At 40.5% G+C, this 24503-nt stretch overlaps 1 protein-coding gene across 1 annotated transcript in view; it reads right to left on the bottom strand.

The window, feature by feature from the left end:
* The window catches only part of COL6A6 (collagen, type VI, alpha 6), a 174649-nt gene that overhangs the window by 38882 nt on the left and 111264 nt on the right, over positions 1–24503 (bottom strand). Inside the window, exons 22-28 of the mRNA XM_010856743.1 lie at positions 22555–22617; positions 20877–20939; positions 9262–9324; positions 5040–5102; positions 4149–4199; positions 2289–2324; positions 1525–1587 (exon numbers count right to left, since the gene is read on the bottom strand). Coding sequence (XP_010855045.1) covers positions 1525–1587; positions 2289–2324; positions 4149–4199; positions 5040–5102; positions 9262–9324; positions 20877–20939; positions 22555–22617 — 402 coding nt within the window. The remainder of the gene's footprint in view (positions 1–1524; positions 1588–2288; positions 2325–4148; positions 4200–5039; positions 5103–9261; positions 9325–20876; positions 20940–22554; positions 22618–24503) is intronic.

The following is a 24503-nucleotide window of genomic DNA, read 5'->3' as shown; positions in this document are numbered from 1 at the left end:
CGGACACTACTGAAGCGACTCAGCAGCAGCAGCAGCAGCACACTAGGAATGTAATCAATCCAAGAGAACTAAAGAGATACTCAAAGCTTTATTACCAAAACCCTCCAACGAAAACTTGGAAGTTTTTCAGTGTCTAAACTTCAAACTCAAAAATACAAGTTGTAGAAAAAGGCAGCTTGGCAGGTGAAATAAGCAAGTTGAAGATAGTGATAAATTGTCCAATGTGGGGAAAAAAAATGAAGTAACCAAAGGCCAAGAGAAAAAGATTATATATTCCCCATTAGCTATATATATATATATTTTTTTTAGTGATGAATATGTCACTGGGTACTAAGAGAACCCAAGAAACTGCTGGCCGTGTTTACGGGCCTCCAGTGTTCAAGGGTAAACTACCTCATTAACACGTTGAGGGAAAAGATCCAGGTGTATTTCAATGCAGATGACATCTAGATTAATCTGAAGGTCTTTCCAATTATCTTTATCAGTCTTTTTTTTTTTTTTTTCTTTGAGACCAAAAATGTTAAGGGACAGTCAACCAAAAACATGTATAAGGAAAAGAATTACAGCCAGGAAACAGGCCTCTTGGGAAAAGCAGGATGGAGGGAAAGAAGTTTCTTTACTTCGTACCCCTAAAGCCCTCATGAATAGTCTCTTCGCATACAGTTTTCGCTATACTTTGTAGGAGAAAACAGATTAGGGTCAAACGAACTATGGTGACAAAACTGAAAAGCCGCCTCAAGTAACAGCTTTTTTTTTCATCAGACTTTGTGTTTTTCTTATCCAGAAATTGACATGGTATCAAGATCTATTTACCTGATCGGAGTTGTTCTGATGAAAAGAGATAAAGTCTCAGGAGATGACTGTCATAAGATTGTGTCTTTTGTAAAGTGACCATCTCACTTTTGCAATGTATGGTAAATAGAGTCAGCAAAGGCAAAAGCCATTGTTAGCCCACGAGAACCCGAGACAAGCTCGAGTTAAGAGTGCGGATGCTTCTAGGGTACGGGAGATGGGATGTTATTCTGAGTGGCCCAAAGTTTTAGGCACCGTCTTACGTGATAAATGGAAACTTTCTCAGAGAGCTCAAGAGGCACTTTCCTGAGCTAAATTGGGAGAAGATCACCTCCTTAAAGTAGTTAGACGAGACCTTAACAAGGGAGACAAGACGCCAGTGGGCAGTAAGTTACATGAGGTCTGCTGAGGGGCTAGGATTAAATGCAAACACTGTTTTGGACCACAAGGGTTCCTTAAAAAAAAAATGCACAACTTATTTCCAGTGTTAAGATTGGTACCTTATCAGTCAGATCAGGTGAACCCGGTCACTAAGAGCCAATGGTTCGTTGCCTTATTGCTGGTAAAGAAGGAGCCAAATATCCATCTCCCTGCCCCAAGTTTGCCTTAACAAAAACTACACGTTTTACAAGCTTTTGGGACCGAGTGCCAACTCAAACGACTGTAAGAGCCTGAGAAAGGACTTCCCACGGTAGTTGAGGTTGTAAGGCTTTTACGACCGACGAAACTCACCGTCTTGCCTCTAGCGCCCTTGGGTCCAGTTTGTCCTGGGCCACCAGGGTCCCCGACCTCACCCTAAATAAGTTCAGAAAAATAAAACAAAACGGTTACTAAAACCAAAGAGGTATATCTCATTGTGTTTTTATACTGGTTCCAACATGAAGACATTTTTCACATATGCTTTTCTCTTTAATAGCCTTCTGTGAAGTGTCTTTGCCCTGATAACCCCATTTTCTGATTCTCAGCACAGCCCCCTGGAGTCTCACTGTTTTATTTCTGTTTCTCCAGATGGAACACAGCCTCCTTGGAGATACAGACCGTGCTTTTTACTTTGTCCCCTGATCGTATCACAGGAGCTGGCATTTACTGAGCTCAGTCAGTGTTTCCAGTCGGAGTGGAAGCCATAAGCTAGAGGACATCATGGCTAAACTTATTACCTCAAGGTGACTTACAAACACATTAGGAGAACTGAGGCAAGTGAGATCAGGTAATTCTGGTTTTTCTCACATTTTACTTCCCTTTGGGCAAAGAAGAAAATACATATGGTAGAGGGGGAGGAGGACACGTGAGGAGGAAAATATGGATGATTTCTTCCTAGTGAATTAAAAAGCTAGAAATAAAAGATTATTTTTAAAAGCCTGCTTCTTTCTTTTCCCCTTGCTCCATAAAGATTTCTTTTTATTCATTTATAATTAATTTTTCTTCTTTTGTCCTATAACACATTTCATAAACCCAGGAGCATCTCTGATCTCTAGTTAGCATAAAGTACACAGTACCTTAGGTCCGATTTCTCCAGGGAATCCTTCTTGCCCCTATAATTGAGAAAATTAATATATGCACATATCACTGGCGTCGGTTTACATTGACTTTAATTTTGCCTGCTGCCTTATTTATTTTAAATGCCTCTGAACCAACAAAGGGCCAAAACAAACTGTACTGCATGGTCTGAGACAGTAACTCCGGTCTCTAAATTAAACTATTGACCAGTCTCACCAAAACATCATGACAACCTAAGATCAATGGGTAAAACGTACACCTTGGCTCTCCTTCAAATGTAGACATTCAACAGGACAGCTGGTGATCTGACCGTGTGTTTCTGAAACAGTGTTCTTAAACTGGATTTCAACTTTGAGGGAGAAATTGGGGAAGCCTGCAGACTAAATCTGATCGTTTGGTTTCTGGTGCTCTGTTTGCCTTATTTTGGCCACAGGCTATAGTTGTAAATGTATGATAATCCTAACTTGATGAAAAAAGTATTTTATTTAAGATAATGTTTGTTTTCTGACATTAAAAGTAATATCTCCTCAAATATATTTAAAATAATAAAAAGACAGAAAGAAGAAAATTCACCCAAATTTCACTTCCCAGAACCATTAATATAAATTTTTTGCCATATTTTATTTAATCTTTTAAAAATGCATTTTAGCACAGTTAGGATACATTTTTTTTTTCTTATTACCTTTTGATTTTTACTTGACATTGTCACCTAAGTTCTATGTATTATGTATAAAAGCATTCACATTCATTTTAAAGAGCGGCTAATATTTCAGTGGCTTCACTGGTGGCTCAGATGGTAAAGAATCTGCCTGTAATGCAGGAGACTCGGGTTCGATCCCTGAGTCAGGAAGATCCCCTAGAGAAGGGAATGGCTACTCACTCCAGTATTCTTGCCTGGAGAATTCTCATGGACAGAGGAGACTGGAGGGTCACAGTTCATGGGGTTTCAACTGAGCTTAGTCACAACTGAGCAACTAACACTTTCAATATTCCAGGGCTATTAGCCACTCAATAGTTCCACTTTTATCAAATACTAAGGCTACTTTCCATGAAAATTTCACTGGAAATCCTTCATTCATTAGGGTTTTTTAAAAAGAAATTTTAGCTTTTGGGGGTTTGTTTATCCTTCTAGACAGCCTCTTACATCATTCTCATTGGGATTTCACTTGAAATTACATTGATCCTTGTAATATTTTAGACTTTCCAACAAGTATTTGTTATGTCTCCAATTACTGAAATTTTATATCCCAGTAATTTTTGTTATAGGTCTTGAATATTTTTGTAGAAAGGATATTCTTAACTATATTATGTTTTTATGGGTGTTACTATGATTTCTAAGTGGTTATTGTTGGCATATAGCAATCACTGCTTTGGGTAAAGTTATCTGTCTTACTTCCAGCACTGAAGTATTCAGTGACAATGTTAAGTTATAATTCTCATATAAAGTTATGAGGTTTAATCTTAAAATTACTGCTTGGCCCATTGCGTTAGGAAAGGCCCTGGAGAACTCCTCACAAACAGTTAGAGTAAACATATTCAGAGGACATATTTTGGAATATGTCTACACCCTCCCTCAGGCTCTAGATTAGATGACGTGTTCAAGCTGGAACCAGTCAGCCCCTGAATACGCATCTCTGCAAAGAACTGAAAATTAATTTCGAGTTTCAATTGTTGCATGCCCCTTAAACTATCAAGTGTTTTCCTACTGTATTCTCCATAAGATATCATCAAATAAATGATCAAAATCTATCTCCAAAGATCTAAGGCTACCTTATTCACTCCTTTTTTTCCTCTTAAATGCGGCCCAAAACAGCAACAACAAAATTGAAAGTGACCAGCTTTCAGGCAACGCGTCTTACCTTTGCTCCTCTGCTTCCAACACTCCCATAAGCTGGGTTGCCGTCATCACCCTGCAAGAAGAAGCAATTATTTACAAACACCCCCAACTGCAGATGCAGATAGGCTTCTTCACAAGAGAACTACACAGCCAGTGTTTTGTTTTGCTTAGGAAAAATCAAGCAGCAGGAGTCTCCCTCGGAGACAGGCCACTGACATAGTGACGCTCAACGGAACTCTCAGTAGCAAATGCAGACAAGGCATTGTCACTTAGTCTCACTTGTCTCATCATAAAGGAAAAATCATAATTACACCTGCGAATCGTGTTCTGAGAATGAAATGAGAAAACTTCAGATGTATAATAATCTTAATAAAAGAAGGCAGAAGTGTTATCTCTCCTGGGTAACATTTGTATTTATATAGAGATATACCTTATATCTGAAGCATTTCAGTTTGCTGGATAAAAGAAAGATCTAAGTGTCTGGGTATTGGCTGCTGCTGGATCCTTGTACAGGACTCAGTGAGAAGCCCCTAGCATGGGTGGAAGGGTGGACTGGGTTTCCCATGAAGTGGTTTAGGTGAGACGAAAGTGTGGAAGCAGGTTGGAGGATGTCAAGCACAGGCTTTGTCCCTTTTGTCATTTGGCTTTAAAAGTACCCTTGCCCAGGATGCTTGGGACCTGGGAAGTTGTCATTTGGAAAAGCTGAGCAAGACGAAGATGAAATCTCAATTGCTAGAAAGTTCTACAACTAGATTGGGCTGTTATCTTCATCACACTCTTTAGAGAACCACTCTAAAGACTTTAAAGACTCAAAGTGAGAGAAAGTGAAGGGCCCTTCTTCTCACATCAAGAGATACCTATTGAACTAAAAAGAGTCCAAGAGCCATATCAAAAGTAGGAATAAAACACAAACCGGCAAGCCTCGAGGACCCCGAAGGCCAATGGCTCCCTTTATCCCCAGATCGCCAGGTTCTCCCTGTCAAACAGAAAAATGACATGTGTCTTCATTAGGTTGCTTTTGTAAAGGACATTAGAGATGATGGAACTAAGACAAGAATTTTCAATTGCATCCATGACCATGGGTTTGTGGCTGGGACTGAGTTTGTAAGCAATTCAACAGGCGCTGCTGGTGGTGAGTGAAGTCTCCTCCATTGATAAATGAAGCCCTGGCAAGTCTGACATATTGTTTGGTACAAGTTGCCATCTTAGCAACTCGGGGCCATGAGCCGCACCCACGGAAATGTCTTACCATGAGTCAAAGGGCCGGCTCTGGACAGTTTTAAAAATTAACAAAGCTGTTCTCTGTAAGGAGCCGTACAAATGATCTGGATGCTGCAGAAACTGACCTATTAATCAAGTTTTAATCAAGATAACCAAGATAGCACGACATGACTGGCAACAGTTTCTGACTTCTGACTAGTAGCACGTCTACTGTGGGTTATAAATCAGTCTCAGTCTCACACTGAGGAAATATAGCTACTTGGGAAAGTTAACATAGGTTTACAAGAGCAGGTTAACTCCTTTTTGTGGAAAAAAAAAAGCTTTTAAAATCTCAATTTTAAATTTACAGAAATGTTGTGAAGGCAGTATAAAGAGTTCCTATACAGGCCACATCTAGCCTCCCCTATTGGTAACTTCACATTAGTTACATTCGTAGGGAATATTTGTCAGAACAAACCCGTGGATATTAAATCATTCTTATTAATAAAAGGAAAGGAAATTTCGTTGCACAGTCATGTCTGACTCTGCGATTCCATGGACTGTAGCCCACCAAGCTCCTCTGTCCATGGGATTCTCCAGGCAAGAAGTCTGGAGTGGGTTGCCATTCCCTTCTCCAGGGGATCTTCCTGACCCAGGGATCGAACCTGGGTATCCTGCACTGCAGGCAGATTCTTTACCAACTGAGCTACTAGGGAAGCCCCAAGTCCATACTTTATTCATATTCCCTTAGTTTTTACCACCAAATCTCCTTTTCCAGTCCCAGGATCCCATGTCTCCGTAGGTTCCTCTAGATGGGGACGGTTTATCTGATTTTCTGGTTTCTGATGATCTTGACAGTTTTGAGGAGTACTGATCACGTATTTTGCAGAATGTCCCTCAACTGGAGTTTGATGTTTTCCTCATGATTATGCTATGTTTTATGAGTTTGGGGAGAAAAGACCCATAGTGAGAGAAAGTGAAGGGTCCTTCTTCTCACATCAACAGTGTATCCTGTCAACATGGCTGACACTGTTGACCTTGGCCATCTGGCTGAGGAAGGCATGGCTAAGTTTCTCCACTGTCTTGTTATTCTCCTTTCCCTTTCCAAGAGAGTGGAAGTGTGCGCAGCCCACACTGAAGGAGTGGTGAACTCATTGTTACGATTAGAAAGACCACACAGTACGTGTGAGGGGTCCAAATGGGCAAGTGTCCATCAACACCGATCCCTGGAGGGGCACAGAGACTAGGGCTTCATGGAAGGGTGGCGGAAGACCCCCCGCCTTGCAGACTTTCTTCCAGGGCAGTGGCCCCCAAAGTGCACTCTGGAAGCCACCTGCCTCCCATATACCTAGGGTCCACACGCCAAAGGAAATCCCTGGATCCCACTGGTGGCAGTCTCTGATGGTGGAGCCCAGGGATATACCTTTATGAATACACTTCTCTGCTGATTCTTACACACACTGAAGTTTGATGCCATCTGCTTGAAGATAGGGAGACAAAGGAAGACATAAGGCTTGTTCAAGATCACTTTGTTACTGGTTACAGCCAGACACCAAGCCTGGGATAAACTGGCAGGTTGGTTGCTCCCCTGGGAACTTGAGCTTAATGGAATAAGACAGGAGTAAGTGTCTGGGGCTCATCTCAGACTTGGGGAACTTGATCCACCTTGAGGTTCCCAAGGGGTTTGGGTTGGCATTGAGGGCACTTGCCTCCCAAATTCTTGCCCCTCCCATTCAAAAATCTCTCTTACTAACAGTGATATTCTTTGGCACAACTACCCTGCTGCTATCTATCTCCTTGCACATTTCTACACTCTTATCTACATCCAGCTCTAGGTCCCTCCGTCTCTGCCTACCTCTGTCTTGGTCTCTTCCGTCACACCCTATGGAGTGCCTTCATTTCACACTCAAACCTTCTCTATATGCCCGTGATGTCTGCACACATGCATCCTCACTGTAGGACAAACTGAGTTTTTCCGGAGACACCACTTCCTCTGCAGCCCTCTCCAGGGTGAGAAGGCACCATCATATCTGTTCCAAACTTTCCTCTCCAGACCGTTATTGCTATGCCGCATCTCTAGTAATCCCTTTCAGAGCTGATTATCTTTGTCACCAATGGATCTCATTTCATCCTGTGATCAGCTGTCTTTGTGACCCTCAACTGCTGGCTCCATCATGTCTGCCTTACTGGGGTCTCCATCCCATACATGCTGTTTAGTCCTATGCAGCTGGCCAACTGCTACACTTTGGACTCTATTCTTTGGTGCATCTTGGCCACCAGAAGTGGTGGCTTCTCTAGTCCTTTCCTCCTTACCTGCTTGATGCCAGCTGAGGCTCCCAGCTCCTCCAAGACTCTCCTTCTCAGCATCCAGTGTGCTTCTTCCCCCTCCTTTCCGATGATTCCTTTTCTGCCTCTTTTACCCTTCTTACAAAGAGTCATCACCAGAGCCTTTTTTAAATTCCAGTGATTCTGAAACCTGCATCTTCAGTCAGTCTTAGACTCTCTGCTCCACCCACAGACCAAGGGGTTTCCCTCACTCTTTTGCCCACTCTGCCTTTCCCGCTTCTGAGATGGGGTTCCCACTCAAGTCGGGGCCCAGAGTCGCCCAGCCCTCTCCTCTGTGTCTCCATCCCCTCCTGGGAGAGCTCCACAGGCCCCTCCTGAGTCCCTCCTGGCCCCACCCTGTCAGGTCACCCAGTCTCGCTTGTCTTGGAGCCTGTGGGGGCCAGCACTCCTCCTAGCTTACACTCTCTCCATCTTCAAAATATTCCCACACTGAGTTGCCTATTTAGAAGCTTCCAAACCCGACTGTGTTCACACGTGCTGATCACAACCTGTAAATAACACTGTACTGGCTGCCTAGTCAGTCAGTCACGACAGACTTTCCTGTTCTTTGTGGTCCCCCAGGAGGATAATTTCACCCCCCAAACACTTGCTCGTGGCGTTTTTCCAGTCTTGTGTTTTATTTATTTCTTCAATATTTGTTGAAGTACTTCTATGAACACTGAGTTTAGACTTCTTGTTCAGTCCCTTATCCCTATGTCATAGGTTCTTGCTCTTATAATTTTATTTTGTTTCTCTATTTTTGGCTGTGCTGGGTCTTCATGGCCACCCTGGCGATTCTCTAGTTGCGGCACACAGGCTTCTCATTGCAGCGGCTTCTCTTACTGTGAAGCATGGGCTCTGGGCACAGGGGCTTCAGTAGTGTGGCTCCCAGGCTCTAGAGCACAGGCTCAGTAGTCATGGTGCTTGGGCTTAGTTGCTCCGTGGTATGTAGGCTCTCCCTGGATCAGGGATGGAACCCATGTCTCCCGCATTGGCAGGTGGATTCTTCACCTCTGAACCACCAGAGAACCATCATAGATTCTTGTCTTGAACATTCTCTCAATTTTGTGGTGTTGATTCTGTCATATTTATCACCTCACAACCCAGAAATCCTTTCATTAAACAGATATTTTCTAAGCGCTTATGACATGCCAGGTACTATTCAAAGCTCTAGGGATGCATCAGTGAGCAAAACAAAGACCTCTGCCCTTTCGGAGCTGACATCAGTCCAGCTGAGGGCCAGCACAGTGACTTTGTCTTTAAAGGTATTCAGCAAATGTTCGTATGAATGGAGGATAGAAATAAAAGAAGAGAAGGAAGGGGTGGGGGTGGAGAAAGGAGGAAGGGCTGTCCTGGAAGAGTCCCCCTTCCTTGAGATTCTCAGATTGGGTGTAGCCCCTCATGAGCTGAGGCTGAGCTGGATTCCCTGACCTCAGCTGGGTCCACACCCACGTCCTTAGATGTTGCTGGCTCTCTAAGAATCAAGCCAGGGTACAGGGGCAATGAGATATGTTCTCTTCTGTGTTGAAAGGGCTTTGGCTAATATAACCAGACACATTTCCCTTGAGAAGAAAACCTCAGCTTTCATGGGTGTAAAGAATGTGACCTACTTTATTTCCTTGGCTTCCCAAACGGCCTTGACTCCCTGCCTCTCCTGCTGGTCCTGGAAGCCCCTGAAATAAAAGAAGGATTGCAAATATAGCAGAACATAAAGCAACTTTCCTTGAAACCCTCTGTATCTCTTCTAAGAGGAAAATGAACCACAGATGGAGAAAGAGTTACAGCTTTATTGACTCCTGCTCTGGAAAAAAGTACCACGACTGTCAAATGAAGACTAGTAAATAAAAGACAATTAATCAAGTAATTCAGACCAGATGTGGCCTAAATGACTGTGTTTCCCGGGGAGTCTTCTCTTCCAAAGAGATTTTGGGTTCTCAGTGTTTTGCTGTTAGAGCAGATGTTGTCAAAATGTCTAACATTTGAAGAAGGCATTCCAGATGACATTTGCCTAGAACTGTATTCTCCCTCGTTCCTCGTTTTGAAAAAGCGTGTTGTTGTTGTTAAGGTAAACTTATCTTTGTTTGTAAATAATATGATTAGTATGATAGAAAACTCAAGAGACTTTACCATAAACAATTAATACTCATAAGACATGTCCAGGTGGTACAAGATAAACATTCTGACATTTTCTTCTCTTAGATAAATCAGAAGAGTAAACCAAAATAAATTTCCATTTACCAATAAGAGAAAAAAAGCTGCAAAATACTCAGGATAAATTTAACAAGAAAGATAAAAGATCTACATAAAGTTTTAAGATTTTCTTGACAAACAAAATAGCAAAACAAACAAATAAGCATACTATGTGTCAATATGGAGAATCTATTTGATGTGATAGAAGTCTCTTCAGTATTCTAGAAAGCATGCATGCTTTCTTTTTTTTAATTAATTAATTTATTTTAATTGGAGGATGATTACTTTACAATATTGTGGTGGTTTTTGCCACACATCAGCATGAATCACCCACGGGTGCACATGTGCCCCCATCCTGAAACCCTCTCCCACCTCCCTCCCCACCCCATCCCTCAGGGTGGTCCCAGTGCACTGGCTTTGAGTGCCCTGCTTCATGCATTGAATTTTCCCTGGTCATCTGTTTTACATATGGTAATATACATGTTCCAATGCTGTTCTCTCAAATCATCCCACCCTCGCCTTCTCCCACTGAGTCCAAAAGTCTGTTCTTTACATCTGTGTCTCTTTTGTTGCCTTGCATATAGGATCATCATTCCTGTCTTTCTAAATTCCATATATAAGCATTAATATACTGTATTGGTTTTTCTCTTTCTGATTTACCTCACTCTGTATAATATGCTCCAGTTTCATCCACCGCATTAGAACAGACTCAAATGTGTTCTTTTTTACAGGTGAGTGATACTCCATTGTGTATATGTACCACAGCTTTCTTATCCATTCGTCTGCTGATGGACATCTAGGTTGCTTCCATATCCTACCTATCATAAACAATGAACATTAGGGTACACGTGTCTCTTTCAATTCTGGTTTCCTCGGTGTGTATGCCCAGCAGTGGGATTGCTGGGTCATATGGCAGTTTTCTTTCCAGTTTTTTAAGGAACCTCCACACTGTTCTCCATAGTGGCTGTACTAGTTTGCATTCCCACCAACAGTGTAAGAGAAATATACAATGGAGAAAAAGAAGATCTCTTTAACAAATGGTGCTGGGAAAACTGGTCAACCATGTGTGAAACAATGAAGCCAGGACACTTTCTAACATCATACACAAAAATAAACTCAAAATGGATTAAAGATTTAAATGTAAGATCAGAAGCTATAAAACTGTAGAGGAAAACATAGGCAGAACACTCTCTGACATAAATCACAGCAAGATTCTTTAGGATCCACCTCCCAGTGTAATGGAAACAAAACCAAAAATAAACAAATGGAATCTAGTTAAACTTAAAAACTTTTGCACAATGAAGGAACTAGGTGAACAACATCTAGTTGTTCACAACAAGGTGAAAAGGCAGCCTTCGGACCGGGAGAAAATAACAGCAGATGAAGCAACTGACAAAGAACTACTCTCCAAAATGTACAAGCAGCTCATGCAGCTCAATACCAGAAAAACGAACAACCCAATCGAAAAGTGGGCAAAGAACTGAACAGACATTCTCCAAAGAAGACAGATGGCTAACAAACACAAGACAAGATGCTCAACATCACTTATCATTAAAGAAATGCAAATCAAAACCACAATGAGGTATCACCTCACGCTGCCGGTCAGAATGACTGCCATCAAAAAGTCCTCAAACAATAAAGGCTGGAGAGGGTGTGGAGAGAAGCACACTTTGTTGGAACAGCTTTAGAGCGAAATATTCGAAGATCCCAACTCAGAGCAGCCCAACTGCCTTCCTATGTTATTGACACTTGGGATTGAATTTTTCCTTGGGGATTTCCAAACATATGGCAACAGAAATCTCTTTTGTTTAAACTGTTTACAGGTACTTGTAAATAATCCAAACACCAGTGAATTGGAGTCATTTTCCCATTTTTTGCCATGGCTACTATAATTTAAAAATAAACAAACCAAATCTGTGTAATAAGCATGATTCTTAGTAAGTTAATTTTGTTCAAGATGAAAAAACTAACATTAACTTTTCATCATTTAAAGAATTAGAGATTTGATAAGATGGACATAAAAAATTTCCTAATAGGAAAGACTGCTGAACAACGAATTGGTTACTAGGGAAGATAATAATAGTTTTCCTACAACCCCAAAACAGGGAGAGTCTCAATTTCTTCACCCTCCGTGGCTCTTATTCCTTTCCCTTCTAACTTACTTCCACCGCTGCATGGAGTTCCCATGACCTGTGTGTTCAATCCAGTTGACTTTATAATGTTTTTATCTTATTGAATTTAATACTGTGTCCTTTGAAGCTTTTCCATTAACTTCTGTAACACCCAGTTACCATGGTTTTCCTGTCTCCTCTCTGGTTCCTTCTCAGTAACCACTGAAGACCTCCTTTCTATTGGCCTCGTAAGTCTCCATGTACCCAAGGCTCCTCTGATCTTAATTTTTTTACTTCATCTGCTATTCCTGAGTGACAGCCCCATAGATTCACATACCACTTCCATAAAATGATCCTAAATATACGATTCTGGTCCAAACCACTCAACTGGCCAGCAGATTCGTCTATTAAGATGCCTATTGGGTATTTCTGGAGAAGGAAATGGCAATCCAGCATTCTTGCCTGGAAAATCCCATGGACAGGGGATCCCTGGTAGGCTGTAGTCCATGGGGTTGCAAAGAGTTGGGAACAACTCAGCAACTAAATAATTGGGTATTTCATAAAAATTGATTACCAGAGATAGTTATATTTACCACCAACCATGCTCAGTCTATTCTTTTCATAAGGAATGTTGCCACCCTGACTTCCCTTGAAACCCAGGTCAGAGACCTAAGAATCATCCTAGACCCCTCCCTCTAGATCATCTTTCAAAGCCATTCAGCCACAAGTCCTACAGATTCTATTTCCTTTCTCTAGCCATCTCTCTTCCATTCCCAAGGCCATCACCTACTTTCAGGCCCTTCTTGAATTCTCACCCCAATTCCCAGCTTCCCTAAATGTAGCCTGGCCTTGCTCTAATCCATTCTCCTTTCTTTCTCCCTCTTGATTTAAAATGTCAGGCTGATGACACTCTCACTTTGTCTGAAATTCTGAATTCTAAGTAAGTTTCACAATAAAGCTGAAGGTCTTTATTGATATGTAAAATTCCTCAAAATGTGGCTATTGCATGCCTGTGCACTGATCAGTCATTCTATGGTCATGCTCGTCAAACCATGTGAAGTTCTCAAATTCTTGTTGTCTTACGGCTCCACACTTAGGCAAGTTGTTACTTTAGCTGTTCCATTTTCTGTCTAGGGAGAGGTACAATCTCCCTTTCCTGAAAAAATCTTACTTTTAGTATCACTTTTTCAGGAAGATCTGAATCCCCTGGATGAATTGGACCTCATAATTGTCCCACAGATACTTCTACTCTGTATGTAGTTGTTCATTTATTTCTCTCATCCACTAGATTCCAGCCTGTACACTCCTTAAAGGAAGGGACATGTCTTATTGACTTTGTATTTCTGGAACTTAGTATTGTATGTAGAACCAATCGGTCCACCCATCCATGCCTCTATCTATCCATCCACTTATCCAAGAATGGTCCCCAAGAGGGATGAAATAGTGTGCTTAACTTGTTGGTTTTCCATATGAAATTTGCATGTATTTCACATGGACATGAAAGATACTTCTAAAGTAGAGTTTTTATTTTTCCTTGACAATAGGGATATATTAGAAGTCTTATTTAAGAGCTCACTTTTTGTGTGTTTCCCCTAGACATAAAGAGCTCTGTGAGACAAAGCAGGCTTCTCAGAGCTACTCATTTATAGTCCCTACAAGCACACACAAGCACAATGGCAGATTATCCTGTTTGAAAGTCATCCAAAGTAAAAAAGGTTTCTTGGATGGATGGATGGGTGGGTGGGTGGAACTGGACAGATTTGTAATTAGAACATCAGAAAACCTGATTCTATTTCCTAGGCTGGATCACACAAACTGGGCTCTGTGACTGCTTGAGTGGGGCTCAAGCTTCAGTGGATTATCACCCAGATACGTTACCTACTCAAATACTGCTGATCGTAAAAGGGACATGTTTCTAAAGGAAAGAAGGAAAATTCCCTGTGACTCCCAAGATATGGAGTCAAAAAACTGACTTGATCTGAGATGAAGAGCAGCTGTGGAGAATAAAGAGGTGCCCAGAGCATCAGGCCTACTGGACATGAGTTGGAGCAAGCTCTGAGAGTTGGTGATGGAAGTCCGTGGGGTCGCAAAGAGTTGGACACGACTGAGTGAACTAAACTGAACTGAAAAGGAAAGGACATTGGTTAGAGGTCAAGTCTCCATCGGCTTTGCTCTAATGGTGGGCTTTTATTGAGCATTTATTTTGTGCAAGGCATTGTACTGAAAGGTATATATTCTTTGCAGCTCCATGGACTGTAGCCCTCCAGGCTCTTCTGTCCATGGAATTCTCTAGGCAAGAATACTGGAGTGGGTAGCCATTCCCTTCTCCAGGATATTTATATAGACTTATTCAACCCTCACAACAACACAATGAGATACATGTTGTTAACACCATTTTGCCAGTTAAAAACAGAGTCTCAAAGCACTTAACCCCACATCACTCAGTTAATAAGAGGATGAGATGGGAACTGAACTCAATTCTGTCTCTAGAGACTGAACTCCCAGCCACTGTGTCTTCTGTCCTGAGGCCCATGTTTCAGAGAGGATTTCAAAACTGACCATACATGTACCATCTGAGATTGGAGTTTTAAAAATGTGAATCTCTAAACTTGATGCAGGAGGCTGGGACAGATCTAACCTCCAACATGGGCAATCTAACAGGTTAGAGAGATCTAACCTCCAACTCTGACACAGAGTCCTTGGCAATCACAACCGCTTAAGTGAGGATAGAAAGGAGGTGCTTAGAGCTTAAATGTTGTTTTTTCTTTTTTTAACGTCTTAAGTAGCATCTTATCAGAAAGGGTTGCACTAGGAGTTTGGGATAAATGGCTGGGACGCTGCCAAGAACACCTTGACTTTGGATAGGCTATGACAGGGCAGGGGAAGAAGACATGGGTCCTTTCCACACTGAAAAGAAATCCGTCTCACTATTTTTATGGGGGAAAATTCTTTCTACACTCACAACCAGCAGATATCAGGCCGGGATGGAATACCTCAAGGAGATAAAATTCTCAGCTTCTGAAAGAGCCAGATATGAGCTAAGTCTGAGAAAATGAAAATCAAGAGACCAGCAAGGGGAGGGTTAATGCAAAAACAAACGCCGAGACACCCGAGAAGATGCTGACCTGGACAGTCCTAGTCTAGGAGACGGCCCCCGAGCTCAACCGCTGATCTTTCTTCATATACCCTACACTCCATGCACACTGGACCATTTATGGCTTCCCCAATTCACCATGATCTCTTTTTGCACAACACAGTTCCTTTCCCATGCCTGGCTCTCCCTTGGTCACCTGGAAAACACCTCCTTATCCTATAAAAGCTAAGCCACTGTCCTCCTCCTTAAACTCCACCCTCTCTCCCACCACTCTATCCCCTGGGTATAATTCTATTTTAACATTCAGCACGTCACAACTCAACGACATGTTTGCATGAGTTTCCTTTATGAGATTGGGAGCATCTGAGGCTAGCGTCTGTGTTTATCTCAGCCTTTATTTCACTATCGGGCCTGACCCACAGGAAGTGTGCGTCAGTACTTGTTCATCAAGTGAGTAAAAGAAATGGTCGATGAGCCAACCTAGATTACACAGACTGATGAAATTCAATAATTGCAATACAGATTATGCATTGTCATGGAAGTACTACTATTATGGCCTTCCTTGGATTGGCATTAGCATGCCTTGGGTATAGAATGTACCTGTTAGGTAATGTTGATACAATATGGTAGGAATAAACATTTATATGATGCTTATTGTAATGCAGGCATCATTCTAAATTCCTATATATATTAAACCATTTAACTTTCACAACAATCCAATGTGGTATTATAACTATTATTATTATATGATTATAATAGCTATTATTACTATTCTCATTTTGCATCTGGGAAAGTTGAGGCACAGAGAGGTTAAATAAATTACCCAAGGCCACACAACTAAGAAGGTATGAATCTGGCAATCTAACCCAGGCAGCTTGGCTCCAGACTCTGTGCCCTTGACTATTATGCTAGGCTTTGTAAACGTTACAGTAGAAATTATATTTTGTATTCCAAATTTGCACTGGATAATCTCAACCTTCCTTGATATTTCATATGATGCTAGTGATTATCTCACTAATAAGTCTAAGTATTCAAGGAATAGTGACAGTTCTAAATGGAATTAGTATTTTGCATCTATATTCCATGTCTTTTCTAGGCATTGGTTACATTAGCAAAGGGCTTAAAAGTAAACCAAACAAGAAGGGAACAAAGGAAGGTAAAAAAGAATATGCCATTCCTTTCAAAGTTCTTCCTTCTTTTTCATTATGCTATGGACTGTATTTCTTTTATCACATATACCTGACTGCATCAGCATGTTTGATTTATGCAGAATGCTTCAACAGTGCATAAATTAATAAGTCTGCAGGACACCATCAACAAAAATCACATCCCTTTTTCTAACTGTACATCCTAGGAAAAACTTCAAAAGGCTGCAGTTAGAAAACACTCCTGTAATTCCATTTGAGACACTGGTCCTTGTGCTGTAAAACATTGTGAAGCCTGTGTCGGTGGATTTATAGAGCCAATAAAGAATAACTTTCTCTTGTTATCGGATTGTTTGTCTCCCATGGTTTTCCTCTGAAAGCAATAATTTTGAGATCTAGTTCATCACATCCTAAGCATAGAAAATTCTATACATTTTAAAATAGTATTTTAACTGTGTTGACAAGGGTGTTTTAAGAAAAGCAAAGAAAGGAACCATGCTTTCCAGGCAGATAAACAGAAGAGCTCAGCTAGAGGGAGGGGGTGCCTTTTGACTAACTGGCAATGCCAAGAGGCTGGATGATTTATGATATGACCAATCCTGCCAAGGCGAGGTTAAGGGGCACCCACCCGTAGCAAATGAAATACCTTATTTGAGTAATAGCCACTTGGATAAAATTCTGGATTCTAGAGCAAGGGAATTATCAAGCTCTGGATTTCAACCAATCTACATCTCAATATTTCACATAAACAGATGATATAATTGCCACATATATATTTCCTTTGGCACTTACTGTTATTTTAAAATCCCAATTTGTGGTACCAGCAAGCTTTTTTAGATTCAAGGATGTGAATGCAAAACAGTTACTTTTAATTAATTTCGTTCTACATGAAATTTTAAGGTTTTCATGCTTTTTGAAGGGGCACATTCTTCAAAATTAGGAACAAATATCATTATGAACAGTAATTAATATGCTTTTAAATATTGTGTTTATTTAACCATGCAAAGAGGTTCTTAAAAATTTTGAAGATGAACATATCCACTTAAATGTTGGACCACTGCCCAGTTTAACTAATGGACACAAAGTAATGGATTTGCTTTACCCTCATGTTAGCCCTGAGCACAAGTCCCAACTGAGAATCATTCTTTCATTTAATAATTGATTCATTATACAAATATGCGTTGATTCTGTTGGGTGGCAGCACTGTTATCCTGGGCTCTGGGACAAAGTCCCAGCTCTCACAGAGCTTACAGTTTAGAAGGGAAGACAAAGATCTAGTTCAGTTCAGTTCAGTTCAGTCGCTCAGTCGTGTCCAGCTTTTTGCAACTCCATGGACTGCAGCACGCCAGGCTTCCCTGTCCATCACCAACTCCTGAAGCTTGCTCAAACTCATGTCCCTCAAGTTGGTGATGCCAGCCAAACATCTCATCCTCTGTCATCCCCTTCTCCTCCTGGCTTCAGTCTTTCCCAGATTCAGGGTCTTTTCCAATAAGTCAGTTCTTCCCATCAGGTAGCCAAGGTATTGGAGTTTCAGCTTTAGCTTCAGTGCTTCCAATGAATATACAGGGTTGATTTCCTTTAGGATGGACTGGTTGGATCTCCTTGCAGTCCAAGGGACTCTCAAGAGTCTTCTCCAACACCACAGTTCAAAAGCATCAATTCTTCAGTGCTCAGCCTTCTTTATATTCCAACTCTTACATCCATACATATCTACTGGAAAAACCACAGCTTTGACTATATGGACCTTTGTTGTCAAACTAATGTCTCTGCTTTATAATATGCTATCTAGGTTGGTCATAGCTTTTCTTCCAAAAAGGAAGCATCTTTTAATTTTGTGGCTGCAGTCATCATCTGCAGTGATTTTGGAGCCCAAGAAAATAAAGTCTGTCACTGTTTCCATTGTTTCCCCATTTATCTACCATGAAGGGATGGGACTAGATGCCATGATCTTAGTTTTCTGAATGCTGAATTTTAAGCTAGCTTTTTCACTCTCCTCTTTCATGTTCATCAAGTCGCTCTTTAGTTCCTTTTCACTTTCTGTCATAAGGGTGGTGTCATCAGCATATTTCAGGTTACTGATATTTCTCCTGGCAATCTTGATTCCAGCTTGTGCTTCATCCAGCCCAGACTTTCACATGATGTACTCTGTATATAAGTTAAATCAGCAGGGTGACAATATACAGCCTTGATGTACTCCTTTCCCAATTTGGAACCAGTCTATTGTTCCATGTCCCGTTCTAACTGTTGCTTCTTGACCTACAGATTTCTTGGGAGGCAGGTAAGGTGGTCTGATATTCCAATCTCTTGAAGAATTTTCCAGTTTTTTGTGATACACACAGTCAAAGGCATTAGTGTAATCAATGAAGCAGAAGTAGATGTTTTTCTGGTATTCTCTTGCTTTATCTATGATCAAATGGATGCTGGCAATTTGATCTGTAGTTCCACTGCCTTTTCTAAATCCAGCTTGAACATCTGGAAATTCTCAGTTCACGTACTGTTGAAGTCTCACTTGGAGAATTTTGAGCATTACTTTGCTAGTATGTGAGATCAGCCCAATTGTGTGGTAGTTTGAACATTCTTTGACAATGTCTTTCTTTGGGATTAGAATTAAAACCAACCTTTTCCAGTCCTGTGGCCACTGCTGAGTTTTCCAAATTTGCTGGCATATTGAGTGCACATTTTCACAGCATCGTCTTTCAGGATTTGAAATAGCTCAACTGGAATTCCATTACCTCCGCTAGCTTTGTTCATAGTGATGCTTTCTAAGGCCCACTTGACTTCACATTCCAGGATGTCTGGCTCTAAGTGAGTGATCATATCATCATGGTTATCTGGGTCATGAAGATCTTTTTTGTATATTTCTCTTGTGTATTATTGCCACCTCTTCTTAATATCTTTTGCTTCTGTTAGGTCCGTTCTGTTTCTGTCTTTTATTGTGCCCATCTTTGCATGAAATGTTCCCTTGGTATCTTTAATTTTCTTGAAGCCATCTCTAGTCTTTCACATTCTGTTGTTTTCCTCTATTTCTCTGCATTGATCACTAAGGAAGGCTTTCTTATCTCTTCTTGCTATTCTTTGGAACTCTGCATTCAGATAAATACATCTTTCCTTTTCTCCTTTGCCCTTTGCTTGTCTTCTTTTCTCAGCTATTTGTAAGGCCTCCTCAGACAACCATTTTGAGTTTTTGCATTTCTTCTTCTTGGGGATGGTTTTGATCACTGCCTCCTAAACAATGTTACGAACTTCCTTCTATAGTTCTTCAGGCACACTGTCTATCAGATCTAATCCCTTGAATCTACTCATCACTTCCACTGTATAATCGTAAGGGATTTGACTTAGGTCATACTGAATGGCCTAGTGATTTTCCCTACTTTCTTCAATTTAAGTCTGAATTTGCAATAAGGAGTTCATGATCTGAGCCACAGTCAGCTCCTGGTCTTATTTTTGCTGACTATATAGAGCTTCTCCATCTTTGGCTGGAAAGAAAATAATTCGTCTGATTTTGGTATTTACCATTTAGTGATGTTGATGTGTAGAGTCTTCTCTTGTGTTGTTGGAAGAGGGTGTTTGCTATGACCAGTGCATTTTCTTGGCAAAACACTGTTAGCCTTTGCTCTGTTTCATTCTGTACTCCAAGGCCAAGCTTGCCTGTTACTCCAGGTATCTCTTGACTTCCTACTTTTGCATTCCAGACCCCTATGATGAAAAGAACATCTTTTGGGGGGTTAGTTCTGGAAGGTCTTGCAGGTCTTCACAGAACCATTCAGCTTCAGCTTCTTGGGCACTGGTGGTTGGGGCATAGACTTGGATTACTGTGATGTTGAATGTTTTGCTTTGGAAAGGAACAGAGATCATTCTGTCATTTTTGAGATTGCATCCAAGTACTGCATTTTGGACTCCATTGTTGACCATGATGGCTACTCCATTTCTTCTAAGGGATTCTTGCCCACAGTAGTAGATATAATGGTCATATGGATTAAACTTGCCCATTTCATAAATAGCTAAGCTAAGAAAATAAATATAGTCTGTGACAGCAGGGAGGAGACTTACTGCTCAAAGTGTGGTGCAGGGACCAGCAGCATTGGCGTCACCTAGGAGCTTGCTGGAGATGGAGCACCTCAAGCCCCGTCTCACACCTGCTCAACCAGAATCTGCGGTTTAAGGTCTTTATGTTTGTTCAGTATCTTGAAGGTGAAGAAGTGTTGATGTTGGACAGTCACTTGCAATCCTGGGTGTGTATGTTAGAACCACCTGAGGAGAATGTGGATTTAAGTGGTCTGGAGAGGGTTCCAGGTGGTACGGTGTTTCACAGTCCTCCCAGGAGATTCTTATGTGTGGTTAGCTGAGGACCACTGAAGTAGTTTGTATTCTGGGTGCAAGGGTGAGCCCCTGAGGACTGGGATTAGTGAGTCATGTGACCTGATTTACATAAAGAAGAAATTCTTAACGTCACAGTAACGGCTGAGCTGTTATCTTCGCCTCTGTGTCTGACATAATGACACCCACTCTGCAAGGTAGTGACCAGAACATGATGCGGCCACCATATTGAGCTCCAAGGTCAAACCTCATACACTTTGCTGGTTCACAGGCAGTAGATAACTCCATCTGAGGAGAGGCAACCACAAGGACATCCACATGCAAACCAAGATTAGAGCCAGATGCAGACACTGTCTCTCGTTACATACCTGGGGACCTTTACTTCCCAGATTTCCTTTTTCTCCTTTCACACCAGCTTCTCCTCTTGGACCCTACATATAGAGAATTAACATTACTTTCTCCCAAAAAGAGAACATTAGAATATTCACTTGAATATTAAAAATGGAAATGCTAAGTCAGTAACATGGACAGCAATTGAAAAGAAAACTCCATTCACGCTTTTGGTTCTGTCTTGATCAGTCAAGTTCTCCTTCTCTCCAAGGCATAAGGGTCCAATCTAGTGCCTAAATGGCTTGGCATTTTCCATCAAAGTGAAGAAACACTGAACAGCTAAAATTTCCACTATTGCTTTATAATTATTCTGAAGGATCTTTGTACTAAAATTTATGTATCTGTTACTTTAAAAGTAATTTTTACTTATGTAAATCTGAAACTGGAATAATTAAGTGGATTTTCTATTTAATAACTACACTAAAGATTGGTCATAAATAAGACATAGCACATTGTAAGATAAGATTTAGATAATTGTACATCTGGAGTATTATGCTTTCTATTAATTTTGGATTCCATATGTTATGCAGAGAAACCTTCATACTGTGTTTGGCTTTTGTATCTCATTTTAAATTATGTCATAAAAAAGTAACAGCCTATAAAATGGATGAGGAGATGTAGTATTACTTGTTTAGCATGAAATAAAGCCAGCCAACCTATTGAAATGATTTCCTACAATCCCAGTGGCAAATATTCTCACTTGAAGGTAAGAAAAATGAACAATCCTCAGCTGCCAAGTAAGAGAAACAAAAGCAATCAAGCTAGAAAGCAATAAGAGGTCCAAGGAGTAGACTGTTTACTGCTCTGAAATGTGGATTAACTTTCTCCTCTGATGTTTCAGGATATTTTGCCCAACTTCCATGCAGCAAGCTGACAACATATAGAAGTTACTCCCCTCCTCCCCCCCACTTTTTTTTTTTTTAGCTACATAGATTACAACCTTGAAAAGCTGCAGGATCATTGCTGTCCTACATTTGCCAAAGATCAAATTTACTTCTCAAGATTTCAAAAGTAAAAATTCAGAGAGAAAAAAAATATTTTAACGTTCTTATTCTTGACCTTTGTTCAGCATTTCTGAGGACTTCCCTTCCCTTCTCATGATTGCTTTAGGCTACATTTTGCTCTTTCTGGCATGTTTCCTTACCCCTCATGTAAGCAGTGTTAAGAGCCAACCATGGCTTGTTCTTTGCAAAGGAAAAACTGCTTGAGGCAGCTCCCTAGAGAAGTGAGCTAGAAAAGATGACTATACATCACCCCCACTGAAGACCTCTTTGCTAGGGTAGAGCCAATTTTTCTCCATTACAGGCAGCCAGATACATAGCTAAATTGACCAAAATTCCCAGTTTTGAGGCCCAGCATTGTATTTGGCTCAAGGTCTCCCTAGGACTCACTAGTCAGCCTGGATCATTATACAGAGACTGCTGCCCAGAGTTCATTTCCTGTTCACCTCCTGACCGGGAACAGCTCTTTATAAATATTGTAAGTTCAGATATATCACCAACATGTACAAGCGCTGTACAAGTCAAGACTGTGTTGCTTCCTGATTTCATTACTCTGAATCACTTGAAACATCTGTACTTTTGCAAGGAGGTTGTATTCTATTAAGGTTCAGATTCTTCTTTCTGTTCTCATAGCCTGATTAGTCTTGTTACATACCTGAGGGCCCTTAAGTCCCAGCGACCCTGCAAGTCCATCTGGACCTGGGATGCCTGGTTTCCCCTATGGGGAGGGAGAATCAAACGGTTAACATTGTTTTCTAAGAAACTTTGTCTTCTTTATGTGCTAGTTTCTAAATATTTTTTTTATTCATAATGGCGATGCAGGATCTTTGAAAAATAAATGTAAATACAAGAAGGGAAACAAAACTCTTCTATTGTCTCATCAAGGGGACATAACCACAGCTTAATATGTTGGTGTATTTACTTTCATTCTTCATACACCTCATGTGTGTGTACATACATGCACACACAAATATACAAACACTCCCTTCTTTGCCTGTAACACTGGTTATATACTGTACCAAACTTGGGTGTTGAACTAAAAAAACTCACAACTTACTTCATTCACATTTTCTTAAAAGATCTCCATGCATCTATCTTACATTATATTTATATTCAAATACTACATTATACTTATATTCAAATACTTAAATATCTAGGGATCAAAAGTTAAGCATTCCCTTCACATTGCCTTTGAACTGTGTCACAGATAAGAATTTCAAATAAGATTAAAATGTTTAATTTAGACAATTGGATAGCCTACATTTATGTCTCAGTCGTTACACAGATGAGATTAACTGTCCCTCACTGATGCCTTTTCCTATAAATAATAAAGAGGAAATTTCTCAACACTTTCTCCCTCCAAGCTCATCTCATTCACTTCATGCTATTTTTTGTTTGTTTGTTTTTGGATTTGCTATCCATTTTGTTGCTATCTAACTTTGAAAAGTATGTGTGTGTGTGTGTGTGTGTGTGTGTGTGTGTATAGCATCTGTGGATAGTAAACTCTTAGTCTTTGTCTACCTGGAAATGTCTTATAATCACTCATAGTATAGCTAAGTATAAAATTGTAGGTTATTTTTCTTCTGCACTTGCAAAACATTACTTTGTTGTTTTGGCAAATATTATTGTTGAGCAGCGGAGAAGGCAATGGCACCCCACTCCAGCCAGTACTCTTGCCTGGAAAATCCCATGGACGGAGGGGCCTGGTAGGCTGCAGTCCATGGGATTGTGAAGAGTCGGACATGACTGAGTGACTTCACTTTCACTTTTCACTTTCATGCATTGGAGAAGGAAACGGCAACCCACTCCAGGGTTCTTCCCTGGAGAATCCCAGATATGGGGGAGCCTGATGGGCTGCCATCTATGGGGTCGCACAGAGTTGGACATGACTGAAGCGACTTAGCAGCAGCAGCAGCAGCAGCATTGTTGAGCAGAAGCCTGCTGCAATTCTAATTGGTTATTCCTTTCATGGGTAAAAACGCTTTTTCTCTCTGGTAGTGTTTGCGATGTTTCCTTAACATTCAGGAGTTTTACCATGATGTGATTGTGAATGGATTTAATATTTATCCTTATTATATTTTCAATCCGAGGATGTGTGTTTCTTCAATTTTGTAAAATTCTAAATCATTCTAATTCTAATTCTAAATTCTAATTCTAAATCTAATTCTAATTCTCTTTTATAAATATTGTAAGTTCATGTATAATATGTCACCAACATGTACAAAGGGACATGATATGACAGCTGGCATGGTCAACTTTTGAATAAAACATTCAGATTACCCAATTTGTATTAAAGTTTTATTGTACTCTCTTGGTTAAAAAGGGGTTTATGTAAATTATGAATAAGGTTTAAGAGTTAACTGAACAAAAATTTGAAAGAAAGGGGTGTGTGTGTGTATGTGTGTGTAGCATCTGTGGACAGTAAATTGTTGGTCTTTATCTGGAAATGTCTTATAATCACTCATAGTACAGCTAGGTATAAAATTGTAGGTTATTTTTCTGAAAACAACTTGAATTACTAGAGTTTGCATTTGAAATCCAAACAAAGTTAAACTTAATACTAATTGGGCCAAGTATTATTTCTTATCTTTAATATTTATAGTT

Source organism: Bison bison, unplaced genomic scaffold (genome assembly GCF_000754665.1).
Source record: "Bison bison bison isolate TAMUID 2011002044 unplaced genomic scaffold, Bison_UMD1.0 scf7180017864374, whole genome shotgun sequence".
Taxonomy (NCBI): Eukaryota; Metazoa; Chordata; class Mammalia; order Artiodactyla; family Bovidae; genus Bison; species Bison bison.
The sequence above is the reverse complement of the archived record's forward strand: the minus strand, read 5'-3'. Positions and strand labels throughout refer to the sequence as shown.